The sequence below is a fragment of the Pithys albifrons genome, chromosome 12 (assembly GCF_047495875.1).
Source record: "Pithys albifrons albifrons isolate INPA30051 chromosome 12, PitAlb_v1, whole genome shotgun sequence".
Taxonomy (NCBI): domain Eukaryota; kingdom Metazoa; phylum Chordata; class Aves; order Passeriformes; family Thamnophilidae; genus Pithys; species Pithys albifrons.
The window spans coordinates 2,188,292-2,210,151 of record NC_092469.1 but is presented as its reverse complement, the minus strand read 5'-3'; the positions used below and the strand labels follow the sequence as shown (position 1 = coordinate 2,210,151).

At 49.8% G+C, this 21,860-nt stretch overlaps 2 protein-coding genes across 2 annotated transcripts; both read right to left on the bottom strand.

Annotated features, from left to right (window-relative positions):
- Nucleotides 1–313: 313 nt before the first annotated feature.
- CMTM3 (CKLF like MARVEL transmembrane domain containing 3) lies at nt 314–16,285 on the bottom strand. Its single transcript, XM_071567399.1, has 5 exons — nt 16,092–16,285; nt 6,826–6,981; nt 5,061–5,156; nt 3,701–3,818; nt 314–2,183 (listed from the first exon to the last, which is right to left on the bottom strand). The coding sequence occupies exons 1-5, from the start codon at nt 16,194–16,196 to the stop codon at nt 2,155–2,157; spliced, it is 504 nt and encodes a 167-aa protein (XP_071423500.1). The 5' UTR covers nt 16,197–16,285; the 3' UTR covers nt 314–2,154.
- A 1,301-nt stretch (nt 16,286–17,586) lies between these two features.
- LOC139677401 (chemokine-like factor) lies at nt 17,587–21,423 on the bottom strand. Its single transcript, XM_071567326.1, has 4 exons — nt 21,299–21,423; nt 21,011–21,169; nt 19,487–19,582; nt 17,587–17,964 (listed from the first exon to the last, which is right to left on the bottom strand). Exons 1-4 carry the CDS (start codon nt 21,371–21,373, stop codon nt 17,860–17,862), a joined length of 435 nt encoding a protein of 144 aa, XP_071423427.1. The 5' UTR covers nt 21,374–21,423; the 3' UTR covers nt 17,587–17,859.
- Nucleotides 21,424–21,860: the final 437 nt, after the last annotated feature.

The following is a 21,860-nucleotide window of genomic DNA, read 5'->3' as shown; positions in this document are numbered from 1 at the left end:
TTGACTTTAGGAGTGATCACACGAGAAAAAAGGCCCAGAACACCTCGGGATATTCTGGGTTATAACATGTGTGAAAGGTTTTCTGTTTTCTGTTTTCTACAGTGTTATTTGGTGCCAGGTGAGAGGTCTGTATCTCCAGTGTCTCAGTATGTGAAAACTAATTCTTGGTTAAGTTCTTTCATGCCCTAAAGATGAAGTCCCCTCTGCTCTGCCCAACCAACCCAGCACGCAGTGATGGAGTTTCTTAAATCCTTCTGCTGGACAGAGGCAAGGCAGGAAAATCAGATCTTAAAATAAGTAAGACATCCAACCCTTCTATTAAAAGAGGTTTAATCCAGCATGGTTTCTAAATATTAACCATGTCCTAGTTTCCAGATGTGACATGCAGTACATTTTTTTCATTAAAAAAAGAGAAATACAAAAGGAGTATAAAAATGAGCCCAGGTGCCCTGGTGTCACAGTGTGAGCCAGGAAAATACAACCACAGAAGAGAGAAACGTGGGGTTTCACACAGGAACAGGTCCAAAAAATAAAAGCAATTATTTGTCACATTTAGAAGCAACCACTTGTTTTGCTTTTATTCTCTCAGTGGTCAGGAAAGGGGAGATGCAGGAGCTGCCTGAGGACAACTCAGGTTTGACCAGCACCTTCCCAAGCACCTGCTCCCTGCAGGTTCCATGTGCTCCTGGCAGCAGCCAGCTGCTGGCAGGGAACTGCAACCCAAGGGGTCGTTTATTCCAGAGGAAATCTGCCTTGATTGTTTTATCCCTGTTTTTCACTTACTCTGTTAGTACCATCTGCTCGCATTTTAATTTTTGTTGAGGCCACCTGTTCTGGAACTGTATTAATTTTTTACAGATATATCCAGGTTTCTCTGGCAGAGCTGTCTGGTGCCATCTGTAAGGAGCATGCCATGCTTTTCCCAAGCAGCATGCCATGCTTTTCCCAAGCAGCATGTGTTTATAGGTGGATACAAATGTTCCAAGGTAGGTTGTGCTACTTGTGAGAATACCTTGTAAATTCAGAAGGCTTTTTCCCTGGAATGCTACACCACAAGATAAATCCTGTCCTTCCAGGGGAGAAAAACCCAACCCAACCCAGACTCCAGACACACTGAACAAAGGGCTCCGGGAAAATGAATTCCTTGCAGACATTCTGTAGTTTGGAGGTTGGTTTCTGTGCCCTTTCACAGTGGGGAGGATGCCCTGCCCTCCTGGGGCTCAGGCACCCTGAGGGTGGCAGAACCAGTTGCCTGTTTTGCAAAGCCAGGACAGTCCAGTGCTGGTGCCAGGGGAGCAGCAGTGCCCCCAGCACAGGGCAGAGCAGGCAGAGGTATTGGGGCACAAACACCTGCAGGCAGATCCTGCTGGGTGCTGTTTGGCAGGGCTGCCCTCCCTGGCTGGGCAGACACAGGGGGTGCCACACAGAGGGCAGCAAAGGGGCCGGTGAGAGGCTGCCTGTCCTGTCCTGTGTCTGTCACTGCACAGAGGGGATGGGACTCCACCCAAGCAGCTCACAGAAGGGATGCTGTGTCTGCTGACACACCTGCCCTGCACCACAGGCACACCCTGAGCTCTGCTCTGCTGCAGATTTCCAGTTGTCACTCCTTGTCACAGACAGGCAGGAGACAGAAATGGACTGAAACAACACAGTAACTAATCCAGGCCTTCAGTGCTTGACAGTGGAATGTTCAGGTTTGAGATAAAGAAATACTGTTAGTTAAAAAGAAAAATACAACTAGAGGCATTCAAACCTCTCCTTTGGCACGTCAAGAAGTATAAAAGCTGTAAGTGTTAAAGATTTGGAAGTAAAAAAGCAGGTTAAAAGCTTTGGTTATACATTAAAAATGCTGCTCCTGTTTACTCAGGACGTTGTAGAGCCGAGCAAGGAGGAGGATTGGGCTGTGTTTGAACACACACCTCTGGGAAAGGCTGAACTACTGCACAGTTGTAGTTCTGACAGTCTCTAATGGCACTGGGAATTGTCTCCTTTTCCACATCACTGCCCTGTCTGTGCCTGGGCAATTCCATGGTCAGTGAGGTGGAAGGAGGATCCGGAGGCTGAGATAAGGGAGATGTTTCACTTGGCAGTGCCTTCAGCAACCAGCAAAGTGCTTGATCATCTTCCCTTCACGCTTGGCTGGTGTCTGGTTCTTCAGTCTGAGTCAGAATCCGAGTTCTCATCTGAGGGGTAAACAAGGAGAAGTGAGGCTGGGAACTGGCCAGCCCTCCCTGCAGCCCTGGCTGGGACACACACGGCGCTGGGCAACGCTGCTGGGATGGTTCCTGCTGCCAGGATGGCACTCAGTGGGGTCCCAGAGGAGCTGGGAATGCTGCAGAGAGGCACTGAGGGCACCAGGCTGTGGGGGATGCTGAGAGAGGAAGGGGCAGTGATGTCTGGCCCAAGAGGAGGCCCATGCTGGCACCCTGTCCTGCGTGTGGGCACAGCCCTGGCACTGCCAGCTCGGTGTGTCAGAAAACCTGCAGGATGCTGAGCCATTCCCCAGCCCTGCAGAGGCACATCCTCCTGGGCCCAGCAGCTGAGAGCCCCAGCAGGGTTTGGTGCTGGGGGCACAGTCAGACCATCCCCACAAAGCTGCACATCTACAACTGCCCATCTGTGAGTTGAAGGATTTCTGTCTCCATCTCCAGGGGAAATTAGAGCTAATCTTTATCTTTTTGCACCCCAGTCACCTGATCATCTGCTGAGGTCAGTTCAGGTTTTAGTCTTAGCAGTCTGTTTCCTGTGGTCTGTTCCATGAATTAGTTTTTCTTTGTCTCTCTTTTTGGCCTAAACCTTGCAGTAAATGTAACAGTCTGCTAAAATCCCCAGAAAAGGCTGTTAGTGCTACTGTGCACCTTCTAGGATTCTATGCACATCTTGAGTGTTTGTTTTTTGAGAGGATTTGTGGGGCTTGGTTTTGTGTGGGTTGTTTTGGGGGTTTGGGGATTTTTAAAAGTTTTTTTAAGCATAGAATAGTCTTTTTCCTCTGTGTGGGTGCAGTGAGTAGTGCCACAGGGACAGGATGCCCAGTTTGGGCTCCTGGGTACTGTAACACTGTCCTGACTTGGCCTGAATTGGATTTGAACACCCAACAGTGGGTCCCTCTTTTATCTTTGTCTCAGTGGGTCTGACTGACCTGAAGTGGACTGTACCTCCTGTAACAGAAAAAAATTGGTAACAATATTGTTAATTTTATGCTGCTTAGCCCTGGGATTTCAAGGCCATTTGTCCACAGATGGTCAAAGCTTGTCATAAGAGGCAATCATGGTAAGGAGGTGATAAACAGAAAAGCACTATTGGTCATAAAAGACTGCAGACTAATGGATGTTAATTATTAAGTTACCAGGGGAAAAAGGCAGATGTTTGCTTGTTTTTACAATAAGACATTTTGATGGGGGAAGAAAGTCTGTGCTGCATGATCATTTCTATAATTGGCCTTTCAAACTGAGATGATGTGAAACTCTAACAAATTTCACAATGCTGGTTTGTTCGTTATCTTCCTAAGTCACTGCAATTCCAGTTGGTACTGGAGCACTAAGCAGCTTCCTAATGAGCACAGTGGAGGCACACAAACCAAGGCAGCCAAGAACAGAAGCTGTTCTTCCTGAGGGAGTGCTCTTGCTCCCCCACAAAGGTGCAATGGAGAAGCAGATCTCACATTACCTGCTCGTGTGACAAAAGAGGGAATGTTACCCACCTTCTGACTTCTGCCCTTCAGGGGGATCAGAACTGCCTTGCTTGAGGAAAGCAACCAGATCATTGAAGGTTATGTAGAAATCAATGGCAAACACTATTGTGGCTATAAACCCAAACACCTGAAAGGGCAGAAAACACTCTCTTTAACAACAGGCCACATCCATCAATGACAAACCAAAATGAGCTGAATGAACGCAAGGAAAACCCTTAAAGCTTGAGCTTGGTTTCTTGGCCTGTGCCTTTCCACACAGACAGGGAAGGGAAATGGCTTTGACTCATTGCCATCAACTAAATTAGCTAATCTGAGAGCCTGAGAAGTGATCAGATGTGTTTGTAGCCCTACCCCAGGCTACATCCCACTCTGGGCATGTTCTGAGCATCAGCACTGCCAGGAGCTACAGGAGAGCAAAGCCTGCACCTCCACCAGCCCAGGGCATCTCTTGGCTGCCACGAAATCACCTTGATTTCTTTGGAAATAATTTCTTATGGGTTTGCAAGGAGACACGTCTATTGCAGAGTGAACTAGACTGAGATTTAGATGGTTCTGGAGTTCCCCTTCAGTGTCAGAGCAGCAGCAGTGCCAAGAACAGGCTGGGTTTCAGTCTGAGAGCCCAGGGTGAACTCACTTGCATTGCTCCACCTCCAAAGGGAGGGGCACAGATTAAAACAGGCTCTCTGTGTGAACTGTGTGTGACTGTGACTCGGGATGGTTTGGTAAAGGCTCCTGGTCAGCACTACTGGGTATTGTTCTTCTCCATCATCTTTAAAAATTATGATGCAGGTTTTATTTATGGTGCATACATTATTGATATGACTTAGAGTCAGGTTGCAGATGGAGGGGCAGTGTTGTGTTTCTGAACACAAACTGCTGATGGCAAAGGCTCTCTCCTGGGAAGTCCTTGTATTAGAGGGTAAAATGACACTGCTCTTATTTCAACTCATCCAAGTAAAATTGAGCAGTAGAGGCAGGAGGTTGAAATTACTTAATTTAGACTGGCCTTAGCAGTTACTGGTTTGATTTCCTTTTTTTATCATTATTATAACTCCCTCCATTCAAGAATCTTAATACTCTTTACAGGAACAGAGTTTATCTCCCCTGTGCAGCTGGGGAAATTAAAAAGCAGAACAGGTGCCTCCCCTGAGGAGCACAGTTAACACTGAGTAGCATTGTCAGGATGAGAAAACATTCATTAATTCAAACCATGTTTTTCTGAATAACTGACCATTTCTTCTTTGCTTTAGGCAAAGTAATTATCAGTTAATTGAAGAAACTTCTGTTACTTGCAATGGCATCATAATTGAACGTTTCTGAAGTCCATCTTGAGGGAAAATACTTGAGGGGAAAGCTGGTGTGTACTCACCCCTGCTGCTTTGGATGCTCCATCACTGTACTTGGAGACGGCAGCAATTGAAATGGCAAAGTAAATAATGGCAGCGGTGACACAGCGCAAGAAATCCTGTGAAATGAGCAATGTTGCAGTCTCAGATTAGTCATGGAGTTCCAACATACAAACCCCCTAGAAATGCCTGCTGAAACCCCCTGTTCTTGCCCCAGAGCCCCTCCTGACGCTGCCCTGTGGGCACTGCCCGCCCTGCTGAGTGCAGGCACTGCTCCCCTGGGAAACACTTTAAATAAAAGATGACCTGAGTCTTGGCATGAGCTTCTGCCCTTAGAGATGCTGCAAAACTCCTGCTTTTCACCTGTGTGGGCAGACTTTCCTTCAGCCTAAGAAGAGCTGTCCTGTGTTTGCCCTGGAGCACAGCAAGAGCTCCAGTGGAAGCATCGTTTGAAATGCCTTAAGGTCTCCTTGTTCAGCAGAACTCCTGCAGTACCAGAGGCTCAGGAGGAGGAGGTACAGCCCCCATGGGCACAGGGGTGTGCTTGTCTCCAGTGAATGTAGGTCTGCATGATGATCTCTGTCTGCAGGAACTCCTCAGTCAGGAACTAAACACCTTGTTTAATGTTGCAATGATTTACCCTCGGTATGCCCAGCAGTGACTCCAGCAGTGTCTGTTGTGATCATCAGGGCAGGGGCTGCTGGGGCTGAGCTGGGGCTCTGCAGGGCAGGGCCTTGCCCTGGGACACCAGCAGGGATGTCCCTGAAGGGGGTGTGAAACAGAGAGCTGTGAGCCCCAGGGAGGGGAGCTGCAGTAATTGTATCCTCAGCTCTGTTCACAATTCACTCTTCTGCCTTTTCAGAACAAATGGATGATGTCTCGAAACATAAATCCTACAAGAAACTTGACTCTTCTGAAGCCAGGACAGGGTCAGTTATCTACATTCTGTGGCTGCAGTATACTATGGTAGTGGCCATTATAAATAGAAGTGCCTTTTTTGTCTTAGTTCTGGAATCACATGCATGTAGAAAATGAGAAATGATGGAACTGAAATTACCCACTGAAAACTGTGCACAGTCAAAGCCACTGACACTATTTTATCCACCTGTGGCCTCAGGAAAGTCATCTTTAGGCACTGAGAGCTCTAGTTCAAATCTCACTATGATGAACTATTGCTGGTACCAAAAGAGACTCCAGACTGATTAGATTCGGCAGGTTTTTGAAGCGTTTGTACTGGAGACAGCTGCTCCCTTTGCAGTGCATCTCTGAGGCAGCAGGGCCATCCAGTGGCCAGGGACTGCCTGCAGCCCCAGCTGGACTCCTGTGTGGGCAGGGACTGGCAGGATCCTCCCTTTCCAGAAGCAGCTGCCTGTCTGTGGCTCTGCCCCTCAGCAGCACCCACTGAGAATTGAAACCATCCTGGTAAAGTCCCTCCAGCACTGACAACCTGCCTGTGCCCCGTCTGCCAGGGTGGCAATGGCAAGGAGCCCCCAGCAGTGGGCACACGGACACAGGCTGATGCTGCCTCTGAAGATCCAGCCCTAAACATGTGTCTGGACTCAGGCACAAATTCTGTGCTTGGATAAAGCCAAGCTTTGTGTCAGCACCAAAAAGGTTACAGTGAAGAGCACAGCATGGTTCAAAGAGTGCTGTGGGACCTTCTGAGCAAGAGGCAGCGCAGACAAGTTTCTAACAAGGGGCCGAACTTGTTAACACTCCCCCCAGACTCCTGTCCAGTCCCCTTCCCCTGTCACACTGCACCCGGTTTGTGGTGCACACTTCACTCACCGTCAAAGGCCAGTAGAGTCCTTTAAACTTCTCATTGAGTTTGGAGGCGTAGGCAAAAAAAAGAAACAGTGCCAGCAGAAACTCAAGGAGTGGTGCCATCATGAAAGCAGCTGCTAGAGATGCAATGTAGCAGATAAAGATGATAAATGACAGCACCTGGAGTAAAGGGAAAACTCGTTATTTGCATGGAACAGCAGAGCCACAGGCAGCTGAGCAGCTTGCAAGGGCTGTTTGCCCCTGTGTTTCTGCCAGTGCTGCTGCTGCTGCCACTGCCTTTCTGCTGCTTTTTGTTTTTCATTGGGCCAAAAGGATTTGCTCGTTTAGCGTGGAATAAATCTAAAGTAATGGTGTTTATTTCTGTGCGTGTGAAATCGCTTTTCCGGAGAGCCGAGTGAATTTGCACCTCTCTGAGACAGTGATTTGCTCTGGATTGTAAACCGTTCTGACAACATAATTCTGAAATAGAGTGGAGCACTGCCAAGCAAGCTGAGCTTTAAGCTTTCAGCCCTGACAGTTCTCATTTGAAGCCCAAATCATTGCTCAGACAGCCCAAAGTAACTCAGCATTTATAATCTCCTTCAAGTTAAAAGAAAAAACTCTGCTGCTGATGGATAGAAAAGGGCCAAGAATTAATTGCTCTGTGGTTTCTGGAAGTCCCTGCTTCTAGTTTTCCAGTGTAGAAAGGTGTTTTAGAGAGGAATAGGATAAATAACTCCCACAGATTTACCTCCATGATGTTTCCTAACTCTACAAAAAATAAAAAGGGCATTTGTTTCCCATTCAATTAAAAAACCTTTGGAATGCAGCTTATGGCTCAAAACAGAAAGTTTCACAAAGGGCAAATGGCTAAAGACAAGGCATTTTTACCCAAAGCAGACAGGACCTGATGCTGTCCTGCACTTCTGGCCTTGGAGCTGCTGTTTGTGAAGGTGGGAGGGGAGGGAACCACAGAGAAACTTCAGAGCATTTCCAAAGGATGTACTGGGCCCTGAGAAGAGGCTCCAGCCCTGCTGTTTCACTGTCTCACTGTTCTCATCAATCAGCTTAAAGCAACAAAGGAAGCTCAGATAGTGAGTTACACTTTTTGGGGGAGTGCAATGAGCCAGTTTGCCCCTGGGCTGCTCCATCCAGCCTGTCCTCCTGCAGACAAATCCCTGCCTCCCAACGCTCACAGATGCTCTGGGTACTGAGCATCACATCACAAGGGCTTTCTGAACTTCTGAACTGGGGCACTGACATTCCTATTCACACAGTACTGAACATAAATGTATTATTTTCTCCCAGATGGCACATCTGAAGCAGATGTGGCTTTCTGCAAAGGCAATCAATGCACTGGACTCATTAAACTTCAGCTCTCTGGATTTCTTTGCTTGCTGCTACCATGTGTTCCTGGGGTTCACCTGCACCTCGGAAAAAATCGTTATTAGACTTCAATGATAAGGCTCCTGTAATTAATTATTAACTAATAAGTGCTCCTATGAGAGGTCAGTCAACCCTCAAATAAATGTATCAAAAGAGCCTGGTTAGGTTTAGGGGGCAATTAAGCAGTTCAATCCCAGTGAAGTAATTTTTTGATATAATTAATTAAGAAGTCTTTATTCTAAGCCTGTTTTCTGGGCAAAGCAGTCAGTTCTTGACCAGGATGCCAATAGATGGAGAATATTGTTTGATCCAGTAGGAGTGGGTGGTGAAGTTAGAGAGGATGTGCCATTTTTAGTAAGTGACTATATTTATCTTAAAACGCCTATGCATTGTTCTTGTTTCACTGGTTCTAAGAAGCTGATCTGGTACAGGACAGGCCTGTTACCATCAATATCTACCCTATTTGTTGCTGTTTATCCTGTTTGGTTGTTGCTTACAGAGCCTCTTTGTAGGTTTTTCTAGTTTCCACACAGCAGAGGGAACTCATTCACTGTATCTCATCCTTAGTGTGGTATTTTCTTTCAGTGAGTGGAAAGTGATAAGTACTCTTTGAAAAGAAGTTGATAGAACAGAGCTTGAAAACTACTAAGAGAAGAGAGGATTTCTTCCTCCTTCCTATCACACCTTCCCACCTCCAAGAACAAAGACTGGATTTTTTTTGGTGAATCTATCTCACTTGCATTTGTGGAACATAATTAGCCATGGTTTAATGTTTCCTTGGATTAAAAAGAAATCACCATGGATATAGGGCATTTTTTCCTTCTGGTGCTGAGACAGTATCTCCCTTTTTCTGCCTGAAGGAAGGTGTGTGATGGCTGAGCTGCAGGGACAACCAGCAGCAGGGAGATATTCAGGACAGATCCCACCAACCAAAACCCTTCTAATGGGACAACATTAGACCTGAACCAAACCCAGTAATCTCTTATGAAAAGACTAAATGCAGTGTTGAATAATCCATCACACTACAGCAGTGAGGGGAGGTAGAGAGGCAAATCTGAGGTATGTAAGTTCCTGGTACACAGCAGAGATCCCTTTGATCTTGATTCTCTTTGATACAGTAAGTCCTGTTCTTTCTCTGCCTTTGTACAGCAAAAGAGTTTTGCTGTCCTAAAAGTTGGTAGGTGAAAGGAAGAGCCTTTGAGTTTTTATTACCAGCTTTATGGGAATTTGTGCAAGTTAAGGTTCCCACTGTCTCCCCCTCACCCAGACATGGGTTAAAGAGGAGCCCAAGTGCTGCTGTGACACAGCTCAGGGTGCCTGTTTTGTGGCAAGAAGCAGCCAAGGAGCTCCTGCTCCAGTGTGCTGTGTGCCAGTGGCATTCCTGCCCCTGTGCCAGGTAACCTGCTGAGGTCACAAAAAGATCATTTCAACTTTCTAATTCAGTCTGATCCAGAGAAACTGGGGAAATATTGTTCATTTTAAACTCTGGTTGCCAGGCCAGTTACCTGTTCCAACAAACCCCTCTGTCACTGGTAGGTCACAGCAGTGCTGCAGCTGTTCCCCAGCCCTGAAGGACAGGATCTGAATTCCCACCATCACCACCCTGAGTCCAGCCTGTCCCACTGTTCCCTCCTGACTTCCCCTGTCAGCACCTTGTTGTACACGGGGAGGATGGCAAGAAAAGGGCACACTGGATTCATAAGAAATCCTCTGATTTTAACAGATTAGTGGTGCTATTAGTACTGGGGAAAGAACCTGACCTGAAGTGTGATAAATGCTCTCCAGTTAAGTGTCATTCCTCATTTTGGGGGCACTCTGAGCTGAAAAGGCCCAAGGAGGATTTTATGTGAAAAACCCACCTATAAAATAGGACCAAATTTTGAGAAGGAAGGTTTGAAGGATGGTATTTTTAGATGCCACAGCCTTGACTGGGGGAAGGCTGGAAGGTGCAGGAAGGGGAGGAGGGCAAAGAAAGAGCATGAGAAACAAAGGGAAGGAGGTGCCTGAGGGCTCTCAGGTAATGGCTGTGGTGCTACACTTTGTTCTTGGTTTTCTTCTTTTTTGTCGTCCGATGTGGATTTTAATGCCAAACCTACTCGGTGGCTTGGGGACAGCCCTGTGTAATCCAAGAGCCCACAAATTGTAGGGTTTTGATGGTTTCTCATTTCTCTTTGGATAGAGAACATTTCCTCTTCTCATAAGGGGAGTGCACTGACTCCCTGAGCAAGATTGGATATTATCTATTACTGTCTTTTCTGAATTATAAAAATGAGTAGTTACCTTGTTACCTTGTCTGACGTTTAATTGCAGTGCCACTAACTCAAGCATTTGATGTTACCTTAAAATCTGGAAATTTTAAAAATACACCTCTCCTCCCACAGCACAGACACAGAAATGCCAGTCTGTACCCAGAAACAACAACACCTACCTACTTACTTCTCCAGACTTCAGGTCTTTGAGACAAACACCTAGCAAAGTGAAAGTTGCTCTGAAACTCAAAAGCAACCTTCAGAATACAGCCTGACCCCTCTACAGACTGTCAGATGTTCCACTGCATGTCACCCTTGCTTTGCACCTCTTCTGAAGCTGCGTGTTTAAGGGTGATGGCAGAGAAAGGTCAAGCATTCTAACAGCTCTGCTAAAAACCAGGCAGCTGAGAGAGGAAGTTTGAGGCTCAATGCAGTTGCAAGTTCATTTCTAGCATTTTCAGAAAGCACTGCTGCTTCTGGGAAAAACATCAGTTTTGTCAGTTTTTTTCCAGTTGTATTTACACGGGGTGTTTTTCCTCCCTCACCTGGGATTACACCCTCAGCAGCTCAGAGTCTGAGCTGTTCCCCTGCTGAAAGGGCAGAGTGGCTGTTGCCACCTTCACTGGGGAGGAATATTTGGATGCAGAAAGCTCTAATGCAGCAAAGAGAGGATTGGATCCTTTCATAGCTTGGCAGTGGCAAAAGTGAAGAGATAAGGCAAAAAGAAGCCTGACTTTTCATTGAGTATTTTTATGTACATTCCCATTCCCACAAAAAGAAAAGAGAAAAATATTACATAGTATTTTTTCTTTTTTAAGGGGACTTCCTTGGCATTGTGTTTCAGAAAGCAATTTTCTTCCATGTAATTATTACCGAATATTGTATTGCTGGGCTTCTTAAACTGGCCAGGCATTACAAAGTTATATTTTATTGTATAATCAGCTTGAAATTTAAGGTCTAAAAAATAATGTGTTACACTGGCTAGAGAGCACAGTGTCCCTTAAGGGTGGGAGGACTGCTGGAGTCTGAGGTCATGGCAATCAGAAGGTGTTTGTCTCCTCTGTGCAGCCCACAGGGACAGGCTGGGATGCAACTGGACCACTGCAGGCTGCTGCTCATCTCCCCTCCACAGAAAGGTTTGCTTTAAGTTCTAAAAACGGCTAGTGCTGCTATCTTTTGGACAAGAGTGCATTGTTATTATTTTTTAGCAGAGAGAGAAAGTCCATCACTTAGTGGGCTCTGCAATTCAATTATTTCTCTGTAGTTCTTGTCGTGCAGATGAAGTTCCTGGTTCCCCAGAATTAACTGCAGGAATGGCCTTTGGCTACAGACCCTGAGAAAGACACAGGAGTCTTCTTCAAAGCAGACTTTACACCCAGCAGCTGGAAGTTTCAGTTGTGAGGCTCAGTTCAGAGAAGACTGAAAAGACAGAAGAAAGACAGGAAAAGAGGAGAGAAACAGGCACAGTCAATTTACCCCAAAGGTGACACAACTTTACATACTCGTACTGCACTTTTATAGGAAAATAAAATGTACTGCACTGCATATTGGCTTGAGGAGACTAAGGAGATGCCAATTAAAGCAGTCACCAGAGCAAACACAAAAGCTTGACTGAACAGCTGTGGTGAGCAGCAGAATGAATAAATGGGGATCTTGCCTGGACAAGCTCTGGTGGAAGGTATGACAGTGGCCCTTAAATGGTTCCAACACAGGACAGAGGGAAGTGAAAACTGCATCTTGAAGGGTAGAAAAGAGCATGGATGAGATGCTGACCTTTAAGACAGCAACTTGAGTATTTAGGGAAAATGAGCAGTGTTAAAGTATATGGAAGGAATAATGGTATGGGGGAGAAGTGAAAAAAAAATTAACCTGGGAAATGAAGAATGGTGATTAATTAGAAAGTGGAGGAGCACAGCAGTGAGAATAAAACAGAGCAGAAGACAGCAAAGCTTATACATGTACTTGACATTGCTGCTTCTTTCTGGATCTGTAGGTATCCCAGGTGGAATAAAACATTAATAAGGCAGGTTAGCAGGGGGGTGGGCTAGATGTCCCCTCAAACCCCAACCATCCTGTGAGTCTGTGCAGATCAAAAAAGGAGCAGGGGGTGGGGGAAGGGCAACTTCCTCATCTGAATAAAATTTGAGATTATAATTAAGCTTCTGGCCATAATTACCTCCATCTCCAGCCTGCCCTGTTCTAGGGGAAGCATCAGGATGCCCAGACAGCCCATGGAACAGGTTACAGGCCAATGGGAAAATTACACCCAAACATCATAAAGATCCATCCTCCACATGGAAATGTGTGGAAATGTTATTGGAAAAGTGGCTGCAGCAGATTTCTTCCACCTGAACCAAGCAGCGTGGAGCTCTTGGTGCAGCTGCCCTGGGACCCCCCAGCTCCCCCAGGCCCCTGCAGCCTCCAGCACTGCAAGGAAAGCCAATGTGGCACTTGGTTTACAGGGTCTTAGGCAGCCAGTGACAGCTGAACTGGGCATTTGCCAGCCACTTCTGCTGGGCAAAGCAAGGGGTTTCACTGGTTCCTCCCAGGAAGCACAACCAGCACGACCCCAGGCTGTGCTGAGCCCACTCTGGTTCCCCCCCTGTCAGAGCCCACAGAGCAGAAGTGAAACCCCCGTGGCAGTCAGGGTTTGCCTGAGAGTCACTGCTGGGCTTTGGTGGCACCACACCGTGCAGGCTGTGGTGGCTTTGGAATGCTGCAGCCCTGCCCTGGCGTTTCCTGAGCCCCCTGGATCCACCTGCAGGGATGCTGCTGTTTGCATGGCTGCAAAGCCAAGAAATAAAGTGCATTTCTGGTGAATTGCCAAGCTGCTGAATAGCAATTGGACACTTAGTAACACTAATGAGGACCCCACTTTGTTTCTGAACAAAAGATATTGTTGCAAATGTGTAACCATGAATATTATTTACATACATTTTTGCAGACCCCCCCTCCCCCAAATTCACACTGTGTCACATTTAAGACAAGAAATACAAAGCTAAAGATGAAACACAGATTTAAACTGTGGTAGATTCAACTTGGACTCATCTTCAATTATTTGGCACTGCACTTCTCTAACTGTACACAGGCTGTATTTATTCTGGGGCCTGTGTTGTCTTCAAGGGTTTCTTTTAGCACGGCTGACACAACTGGAGAGAAACTACTGCTGCCTTCCCCGTGCCAGGAAACCCTGTCCTGAGCTCATGGGCTGGCCTGCAAGAGCACACAGATTTCAGCAGATGGGCTTTAAGAGTTGCTCTCAGGCAGCCAAACCCTCGGGGAGCCCTGAGTGGCCTTACAAAGGATAAATCCCTGTTTTGTCAAGACAGAGCAGTTTTTATTACCCCTAAGGAAGCCTAATCAGTACTTCTCTATGACAACAAAAGGGTGAGTCTGATCCCATGACTGAAACAGTATTGCTCCAATATGTCATCATTCAGGGATGCCAAAAGCCAGGCTGTCTGAAAGCCACCATTTACTGGCTGTGAGCTTGTAAAGGAAATTCCAGTGTATGTTATAGTATGTAACAAAACTCCGGGCCAAAGGAGCCAAGACAGCTGGGCTTTGTATCTTCTACATGTGTGTTTTTGTGAACTGTGGAGTATGAGTGATGGGGTACCTGGAATCTTTCTGGTGGAGCTGATACAGCTGAGACTGGATGTGGCTCTCAGTGCCATGATCTGGTAATCACAGTGGCGTTGGATCAAGGGTTGGACTTGATGACCTCAGAGGTCTCTTCCAACCCAGCTGATTCTATGGCCTGCTGCCACCCAGCCCGAGGCTTCCCCACCACAGCAGTCACCCTCAGCTCCCGAGTGAAAGCTTTTTCCTCTCAAAGCCAGCCTCCCATCTCCCTGTGCTCTGCCACAGGGCAGTGCCTGGAGCCTCACAAACCCTCAGGGCTGGTCCCCACCACCTGGCCATGAACAGTTCTGCCTTCTCCTTCCCTTGCTCTTGCTTGAGTTTCCTTGTTTCCTTCCCTGAGCTCGCACAGTGGATACCCAGACACACTTTGCACTAAACAGCACTCCATGGACTTGACTACTAGTTTGGGCTGCCCTGGTATTTGACTACCTGATGTCCAAAGTCCAGCTAAAATGACAGAAAACTTAGTGTTTAAATTTATCATTGTTTCTAGCAAAAATTATACCGAAGATCTAATTTCATTCAACTGGCTTTCTACTCAGAAGTTAAATTCTATTGTGAAATACTCCCCGTGGGGTACGTGATCTCTCTCCCTGCCACGTGGGTTTCAGCTGTCAGGCTTTAAGGCTTTACAAGAGAAATTCCAGGAATTGTCCCCCCAAATGGCTGTAATTACCACAGATCTCAGAACATGCACCCAAAGGAAAACCCTGGTGCACTTCTGGGACAGCACTGTTTCCATTGCCAGATCATCTTTGTTTCTAGTGATCATTATTTGCTCATTATTGGGCACTTTCCCAGTAAGGATCCCATGATCACTGAGGTTGGAAAAGCTCATGGAGCCCATGGAGCCCATCCTGTGCCCGATGCCCACCTTGTCCCCAGCCCAGAGCACTGAGTGCCATGGTCAGTCCTGCATTGGGCACCTCCAGGGCTGGGCACTCCAAACCTCCCTGGGCAGCCCCTTCCAGTGCCTGACCACCCTTTCCATGGAGAAACTCCTGCTGCTGTGCCCCCTGCCCCTGCCCTGGCCCAGCCCTCTCCTCCTGTCCCTGTGCCCTGGAGCAGAGCCCAACGCCCCCTGGCTCCCCACTCCTGGCAGGGATTGCAGAGCCAAAAGGTCCCCCCTGAGCCTCCTTTTCTCCAGACTGAGACCCCCCAGCTCCCTCAGCTGCTCCTGCTGCTCTGTCCCCTTCCCAGCTCCGTTCCTGCCCTGCACAGCTCCAGCCACTCCATGTCCCTCCTGTCTGAGGGGCCAGAACTGGGCACAGCCGTGGAGATGCCCCAGCACTGCCAGCACAGGGGACAGTCCCTGCCCTGGTCCTGCTGCCACACCATGGCTGGCACAGCCCCAGTGCCACCACCCTCTCTGCCCACCTGGGCACACCTGGGACATGTCCTGCAGGGTTGGGACAGGGCCGGGGCAGGGCAGGGACAGGGGAAGAGAAGAGGCAGGGCAGGGGCAGGGCAGGAGAAGGGACAGGGGCAGGGGCAGGGGCAGGGCAGGGGCAGGGACAGGGGCGGGCAGGAGAAAGGGCAGGGGCAGGGGCAGGGAAGGGGCAGGAGCAGGGGTAGTTCAGGGGCAGGGCAGGGGCCGGGGCAGGGGCAGGGGCAGGGACAGGGACAGGGGTCGGGCCAGTGGCTCCCCGAGGACACAGCAGCCCCACGGGCAGGGCTCTGCCCCAGACCAGCACGGGCTGTCCCGGCTCCCAGTCACGCTGCTGACCGAACCCAGCGCCTCTGCCACTGCAAAGGGATCTCTGATACAGGAACACAAATGGGACAGTGGAAGCTTCACGAGACGAGCCTTTTGGTCTCTAACTCAGCCAATTTCGCTTCCAGCCCTGCAGTTCCCCCACCCGGTGCGGTCGTGCTCCCGTTTCCCCTCCGTTGTTTCCCCCCCGTTTCCCGCTCGGTTCCACCCCTTGTCTCCCCCGGTTGTTTCCCCCGCTGTCCCGCACAGCGGAGCCCCCGGCTGTTCCCGCAGCCCCGGGTCCGCCCCGGCCTTACCGCCTCGGCGAGCAGGAGCCTTCCCTTGCGGGAGCGCAGGAACTCCCGCGGCGGCAGCAGCGCCCGCAGCGCGGGCTGAGCGCCCTCGGGCTCGGGCTGCTCCATGGCCGGGCCGGGATGGGATGGGCCGGGATGGGCTCGGAGTGGGATGGGCTGGGTCGGGCTGGGCTGGGCTCGGGCTGGGCTGGGCTGGGGGTAGGCTGGGCGCTTGGCCGTGGATTTTTTTTTCCCTTCCTTTTTTTTTTTTTTTTTCTGAAGGAGGGAAGCGGAAATCGTGACACTGCGGAAACGTGAAAAAAGTTTGAGCATCCCCGACGCGGGGTCGGCCCCGACCCGTGGCAGTGCCGGGCTCGGCTCAGCCGCTGCCCCGCCGGGCGCTCTGCGGGTCCTGCCCGAGCCACGCCGAGCGGATGGAGCGCAGAATCCCGGACGGAGGGAGCGCAAAATCCCGGAGCAGCTCGGCTGGAAGGGGCCAGCGAGACCATCCCCACAGTGCAGCACGAGATTCCTCGGAGCGAAACGCCTCTGACAAGCATTTGCCTTGAGGGATGGGCTGATTCCAATGGGATGAAGTTCAATAAGGCCAAGTGCTGGGTCCTGCCCTTTGGCCACAACAACCCCCTGCAGCGCTCCAGGCTGGGCACAGAGTGGCTGGAGAGCAGCCAGGCAGAGGGACCTGGGGGGACTGAGGGACAGGAAGCTTAACAGGAGCCAACAGTGTGCCCAGGTGGCCAAGAAGGTCAATGGGATCCTGGCCTGGATCAAAACTGGCATGGCCAGCAGGCCCAGGGCAGTGACCCTTCCCCTGGACTCTGCCTTGGGGAGGCCACACCTTGAGTGTTGTGTTCAGTTCTGGGCCCCTCAGTTGAGGCAAGAGATTGAGGGGCTGGAGCGGGGCCAGAGAAGAGCAACGAGGCTGGAGAAGGGACTGGAGCACAAGTGCTGTGGGGAGAGGCTGAGGGAGCTGGGGGTGTTTAGCCTGGAGAAGAGGAGGCTCAGAGGTGACCTCAGCACTGTCTGGAAGTGCCTGAAGGGAAGTTCTGGCCAGGTGGGCGTTGGTCTCTTCTCCCAGGCACTCAGCAATAGGACAAGGGGGCACGATGGGCTCAAGCTCTGCCAGGGGAAATTGAAGTTGGAGAGCAGAAAAAACTTCTTTGCAGAGAGAGTGCTCAGGGATTGGAATGGGCTGCCCAGAGAAGGGGTGGATTCCCCATCCCTGGAGGTTTTTAAACTGAGCTTGGCCGTGGCACTGAGTGCCATGATCTGGTAAAGGGACTGGAGTTGGACCAAGGGTTGGACTCGATGATCTCGGAGGTCTTTTCCAACCCAGTCAATTCTATGATTCTGTGATTCCCATGGCACTGGCCCAGAGGCTGAGCTGGGGAACTGGGGAGCACAAGGGTGGAAAAATCCGTCCCTAAGGATGTTTACTGGTACACTACATTTTTACTTAGAGTACACTTAGTGAATATGTAATATTAAATAATGCACTTAAGCCCATTTGTATCTTCTTTTTATTGCAGAAAGAAGACAACCATGAAGTAAATTTTCATACAGGTGAAAATGTCATTAAGTTTAGAAAAACAGGGCAGTTTTCTGTGAAGCTTTAACTGCAATGCTGAAACTACATTTGGAAATGTATGAAAACCTTAAAAATGACACTTGCAAAAACATACATCAAGTCATAGGAAATTCATAGGAGATTCAAATTCTTTAAATGACAGTCGTGAAACAACCATCAATGAAAGAATTCTTTCACGTGGCAATCTTATCTGGCAGGAGCATTCCTTCCTCTTGGTCTATCAAGGCTAATCTTCTTGCAAAGAAGAACTGCGTCGACAACGCAGAGAACAAGCAAGATAAGGCCCAACACCTATAAAAATAACTGTAATTAGTTCCTCCTAACAATCCCTACCTTTTGCTGTAGTGACTCATCTACTGCTCCTCAAAGCAGCAGTAAACACATCTTCCTAACTTGGTTCTGGCCTCCAAAACACGTGTGTGATTCAAGACAGCTGATGAATAACACCCATATTTACATCCCATCAGCCTTTCACAGAGCTGCCTGATGTTTGTGTGAAGCCTTGGAGCTGGTGTGGTGCTCTCCTTGAAAGTTAAGCTAATGCTGCATTATGCCAGACAATGCTTTTATCCTAAAGAAATGCCTTGCTTTCCCTTTAAGGATTGCTCAATTAATGGGACTGGCCCAGAGAAACGTCTAAATTCATGGGAACAATCCTAGCAGAAAAAACAGTGCTCCTCTCCTCTGAAGCTCTGAACAGGAAACATATTCCAAATTGAAGAAAATGTACATAAGTATTTAAAAAAATAGACAACCTTGGGCAGGCAACTGGGAAAATGTGTTTGCAGGACGGCCTTGCTGAGTTAATTTGCTGAGCTCCTGCCCTTCAGCCTGATCCCACATGCACAAGGGGTTTTTATGCAAGCACTGAATTACCTGATCAGAGGCAGTAATGCTAAGGAGAGCACAGCTCAAGGCAGTTTGTGCTGCAGGAGTACAGACTGTGGGGCACTTCTGTTTCTCCCAGAATTAAAGATGTCATACGTTCTGCCCAAACTTGCTTTCCCAGCTACCTGCTTATTCTCCTGCTCCCACCTTTAATTTCTATTACCTTCACCACTAAGGATATAAATTCTATTCCAGCACAGCCAGTTACTTAATCAGAGTCTCCCTTTTGCTTAGGATGTTGTTTCCATGAAGACATCAGCTTCCCATCTCACTGTCTCCTAAGCTGAGTTAGAAACCCCCCTGTGACAGGTCTTTGGTTTCTTTTGGTTGTGTGTCACATTTCAGCTTACCTTGTATTTCTAGAGACTTTAAAAAAGATTTTCCCTCCTTATGGTTTATTCATGTTAATTACATTAGTTTCCATTTGAATTAAAAATACCTGTTCCTTTAATTATTAAACTGGTTTGATCTTAGGAACATAAAAACCTTACCACCATAGTATGAACAAAACCCCTTTTCAACCGAGATGATTCCTGTACATGTCAGGAGGGAGGTACCAGCATGTCTGTTAAAAAGTTTCAACTCTTTTTAACCAAATTGGATTGTCCTAAAAGAGCTATGGATTCTCCCACCTGGGATTTCAAGCGGTGGAAGTAAATGCAGGTTACTCAGATTAGTTTAACTCTAGTTTTCAGTGCTGGTGCTTCTCTGTAGTCACTCCTAGATCTTGTAATATCTTTAAATTGCTAGTGATGAGGATTATTTAGTGAGATACACTGAATGTGCATTCACTTCTGTTTGCCACTGATGAGTCTGTTCTTTCAAGACCGTTGTTTTCGTGGTCCCACCACAATGTAACTGTACCAAGAGGTTCAAATCATGTGCACTTTAAGAAGTCAAATTCATTAACAATGTTCCTACTTACTCCTCCAGCCAATGTCCCCTTGTTGGTCTTGACTATTATTGCAAACAAGCACACAACGAGGAGGAACAATGCTGCAATCACCGAGTTGAAAATATCCTGAAACAGCCAGTGGAAGCAAAATATTTATTCTGAACATACCTGAAGAAGAATGTGGAGAGTTCCCAACAAGGTACAGCTCGTTACAAACGGCTGCCTTGCTGTGAGCGTCAGTTACAGCAATATCCGTGCGAGACCGACACTGACACCCAGCGGTTTGATGCGAAAAAAAGCGTTTGTGATAAAACTTCCTCATTTTACCTTTTTTTTCTTTTCAATCAAATTTATGCAACTTGGCTACTCTTGGCACACTGCAGGAAATAGATGTACAAAAGGGAGGTAAAAGAACTCGTCAATATTTGAGTGGAAGTGTGAGCCTGGTCTGTGATGTGCAGGATGCACAGCACGGTGCTGTACAGGGAGTGAACAATGCCCATTATGGGAGGGGCTGTTACCAGATCTAGCCAGCCATCCAGAGCTGATGGACCAGAACACTCTGCTAGGAACATCTGCTTCGGCATCCATGGGACACTGGGGTTTGCTTTGGCTCTATAGAAACAGTCACTGAGCTGCCTGACAATGACCCTTCTGACAGGTGATCCCTTCAGATCCACGCCAGCCAGTGCCCACAGCCCAGGCATGGTACTCACAGCCAGGGCACAGGAGCACTCACAGCCAGAGCATGGTACTCACAGCCAGGGCACAGGAGCACTCACAGCCAGGGCATGGTACTCACAGCCAGAGCATGGTACTCACAGCCAGGGCATGGTACTCACAGCCAGAGCATGGTACTCACAGCCAGGGCACATCACAGCCAGAGCATTGGTACTCACAGCCAGGGCATGGTACTCACAGCCAGGGCATTGGTACTCACAGCCAGGGCATGGTACTCACAGCCAGGGTATTGGTACTCACAGCCAGGGTATTGGTACTCACAGCCAGAGCATGGTACTCACAGCCAGGGCACTGGTTACTCACAGCCAGGGCATGGTACTCACAGCCAAGGCACTGGTTACTCACAGCCAGGGCATGGTACTCACAGCCAGGGCACTGGTTACTCACAGCCAGGGCATGGTACTCACAGCCAGGGCACATCACAGCCAGAGCATTGGTAACTCACAGCCAGGGCACAGGAGCACTCACAGCCAGGGCATGGTACTCACAGCCAGAGCATGGTACTCACAGCCTGGGCACAATGAGCACTCACAGCCAGGGCACTGGTTACTCACAGCCCGGGCACAATGAGCACTCACAGCCAGAGCATGGTACTCACAGCCAGGGCATTGGTACTCATGGCCAGGATATATCAGTACTCTCAGCCAGGGCACACGAGCACTCACAGCCAGAGCTTTGATGCTCACAGCCAGAGCACATCAGTACTCTCAGCCTGCTCATCAGTACTCACAGCCAGGGCACATCTCACAGCTGGGCACACAGGTACTCTCGGCGAGCCCCACAGCACCCCAGCCAAGGCCCCTGGGTACTCACAGCCAGCGGCCAGAACAGCCACGGCATTCTCGCGTCGAGCCTGAGCAGGTAGAGCAGCAGGAACAGGACGGTGATTCCTGTCTCCAGGCCGGCCAGCGCCGTGTAGGCCTCGTGGGCACTCGAGGCCACAAAGCACAGGAATGTGACCAGTGCCACGAGCTGCGGGACAGGCCGGGCGGGGGGTCAGTGCTGGGCCAGGCCGGGGACCCCCCGGACACAGCCCAATGCCCCGGGACACGGCCCGATAATGCCCCTGCCCCCCGCCCCGGCCGTGTCCCCCCGGCCTACCGCTCGGACGATCTTCAGCGCGCCCCGTGGGGAGCGGGGGTAGGCGCGATCCAGCTCCAGCTTCAGCCCCGCCATGGCGCTGGCACGGGGCGGCGGCTGGGCGGGGGCTGGGCGGCCCCGGGGCGGTGCCGATGCCGGAGCTGGGCGGGCCGGGGCGGTGCCGATGCCGGAGCTGGGCGGCCCCGGGGCGGTGCCGATGCCGGAGCTGGGCGGGCCGGGGCGGTGCCGATACCGGAGCTGGGCGGCCCCGGGGCGGTGCCGATGCCGGAGCTGGGCGGGCCGGGGCGGTGCCGATACCGGAGCTGGGCGGCCCCGGGGCGGTGCCGATGCCGGAGCTGGGCGGCCACGGGGCGGTGCCGATGCCGGAGCTGGGCGGGCCGGGGCGGTGCCGATGCCGGAGCTGGGCGGGCCGGGGCGGTGCCGATGCCGGAGCTGGGCGGCCCCGGGGCGGTGCCGATGCCGGAGCTGGGCGGGCCGGGGCGGTGCCGATGCCGGAGCTGGGCGGCCCCGGGGCGGTGCCGATGCCGGAGCTGGGCGGCCCCGGGGCGGTGCCGATGCCGGA

Excerpts from the sequence above, each read along its gene's own strand:
- CMTM3 (XM_071567399.1), bottom strand. The coding sequence starts at position 16,196 with ATGGAGCAGCCCGAGCCCGAGGGCGCTCAGCCCGCGCTGCGGGCGCTG. Across the intron at positions 5,157-6,825 it reads GACTCTACTGGCCTTTGACG|GATTTCTTGCGCTGTGTCAC; the intron begins GTGAGTGAAGTG and ends CTCATTTCACAG. Across the intron at positions 3,819-5,060 it reads GAGCATCCAAAGCAGCAGGG|GTGTTTGGGTTTATAGCCAC; the intron begins GTGAGTACACAC and ends CTGCCCTTTCAG.
- LOC139677401 (XM_071567326.1), bottom strand. The coding sequence starts at position 21,373 with ATGGCGGGGCTGAAGCTGGAGCTGGATCGCGCCTACCCCCGCTCCCCA. Across the intron at positions 19,583-21,010 it reads GGCTGTTCTGGCCGCTGGCT|GATATTTTCAACTCGGTGAT; the intron begins GTGAGTACCCAG and ends TGGCTGTTTCAG. Across the intron at positions 17,965-19,486 it reads AGGGGACATTGGCTGGAGGA|GTGTTGGGCCTTATCTTGCT; the intron begins GTAAGTAGGAAC and ends TTATTTTTATAG.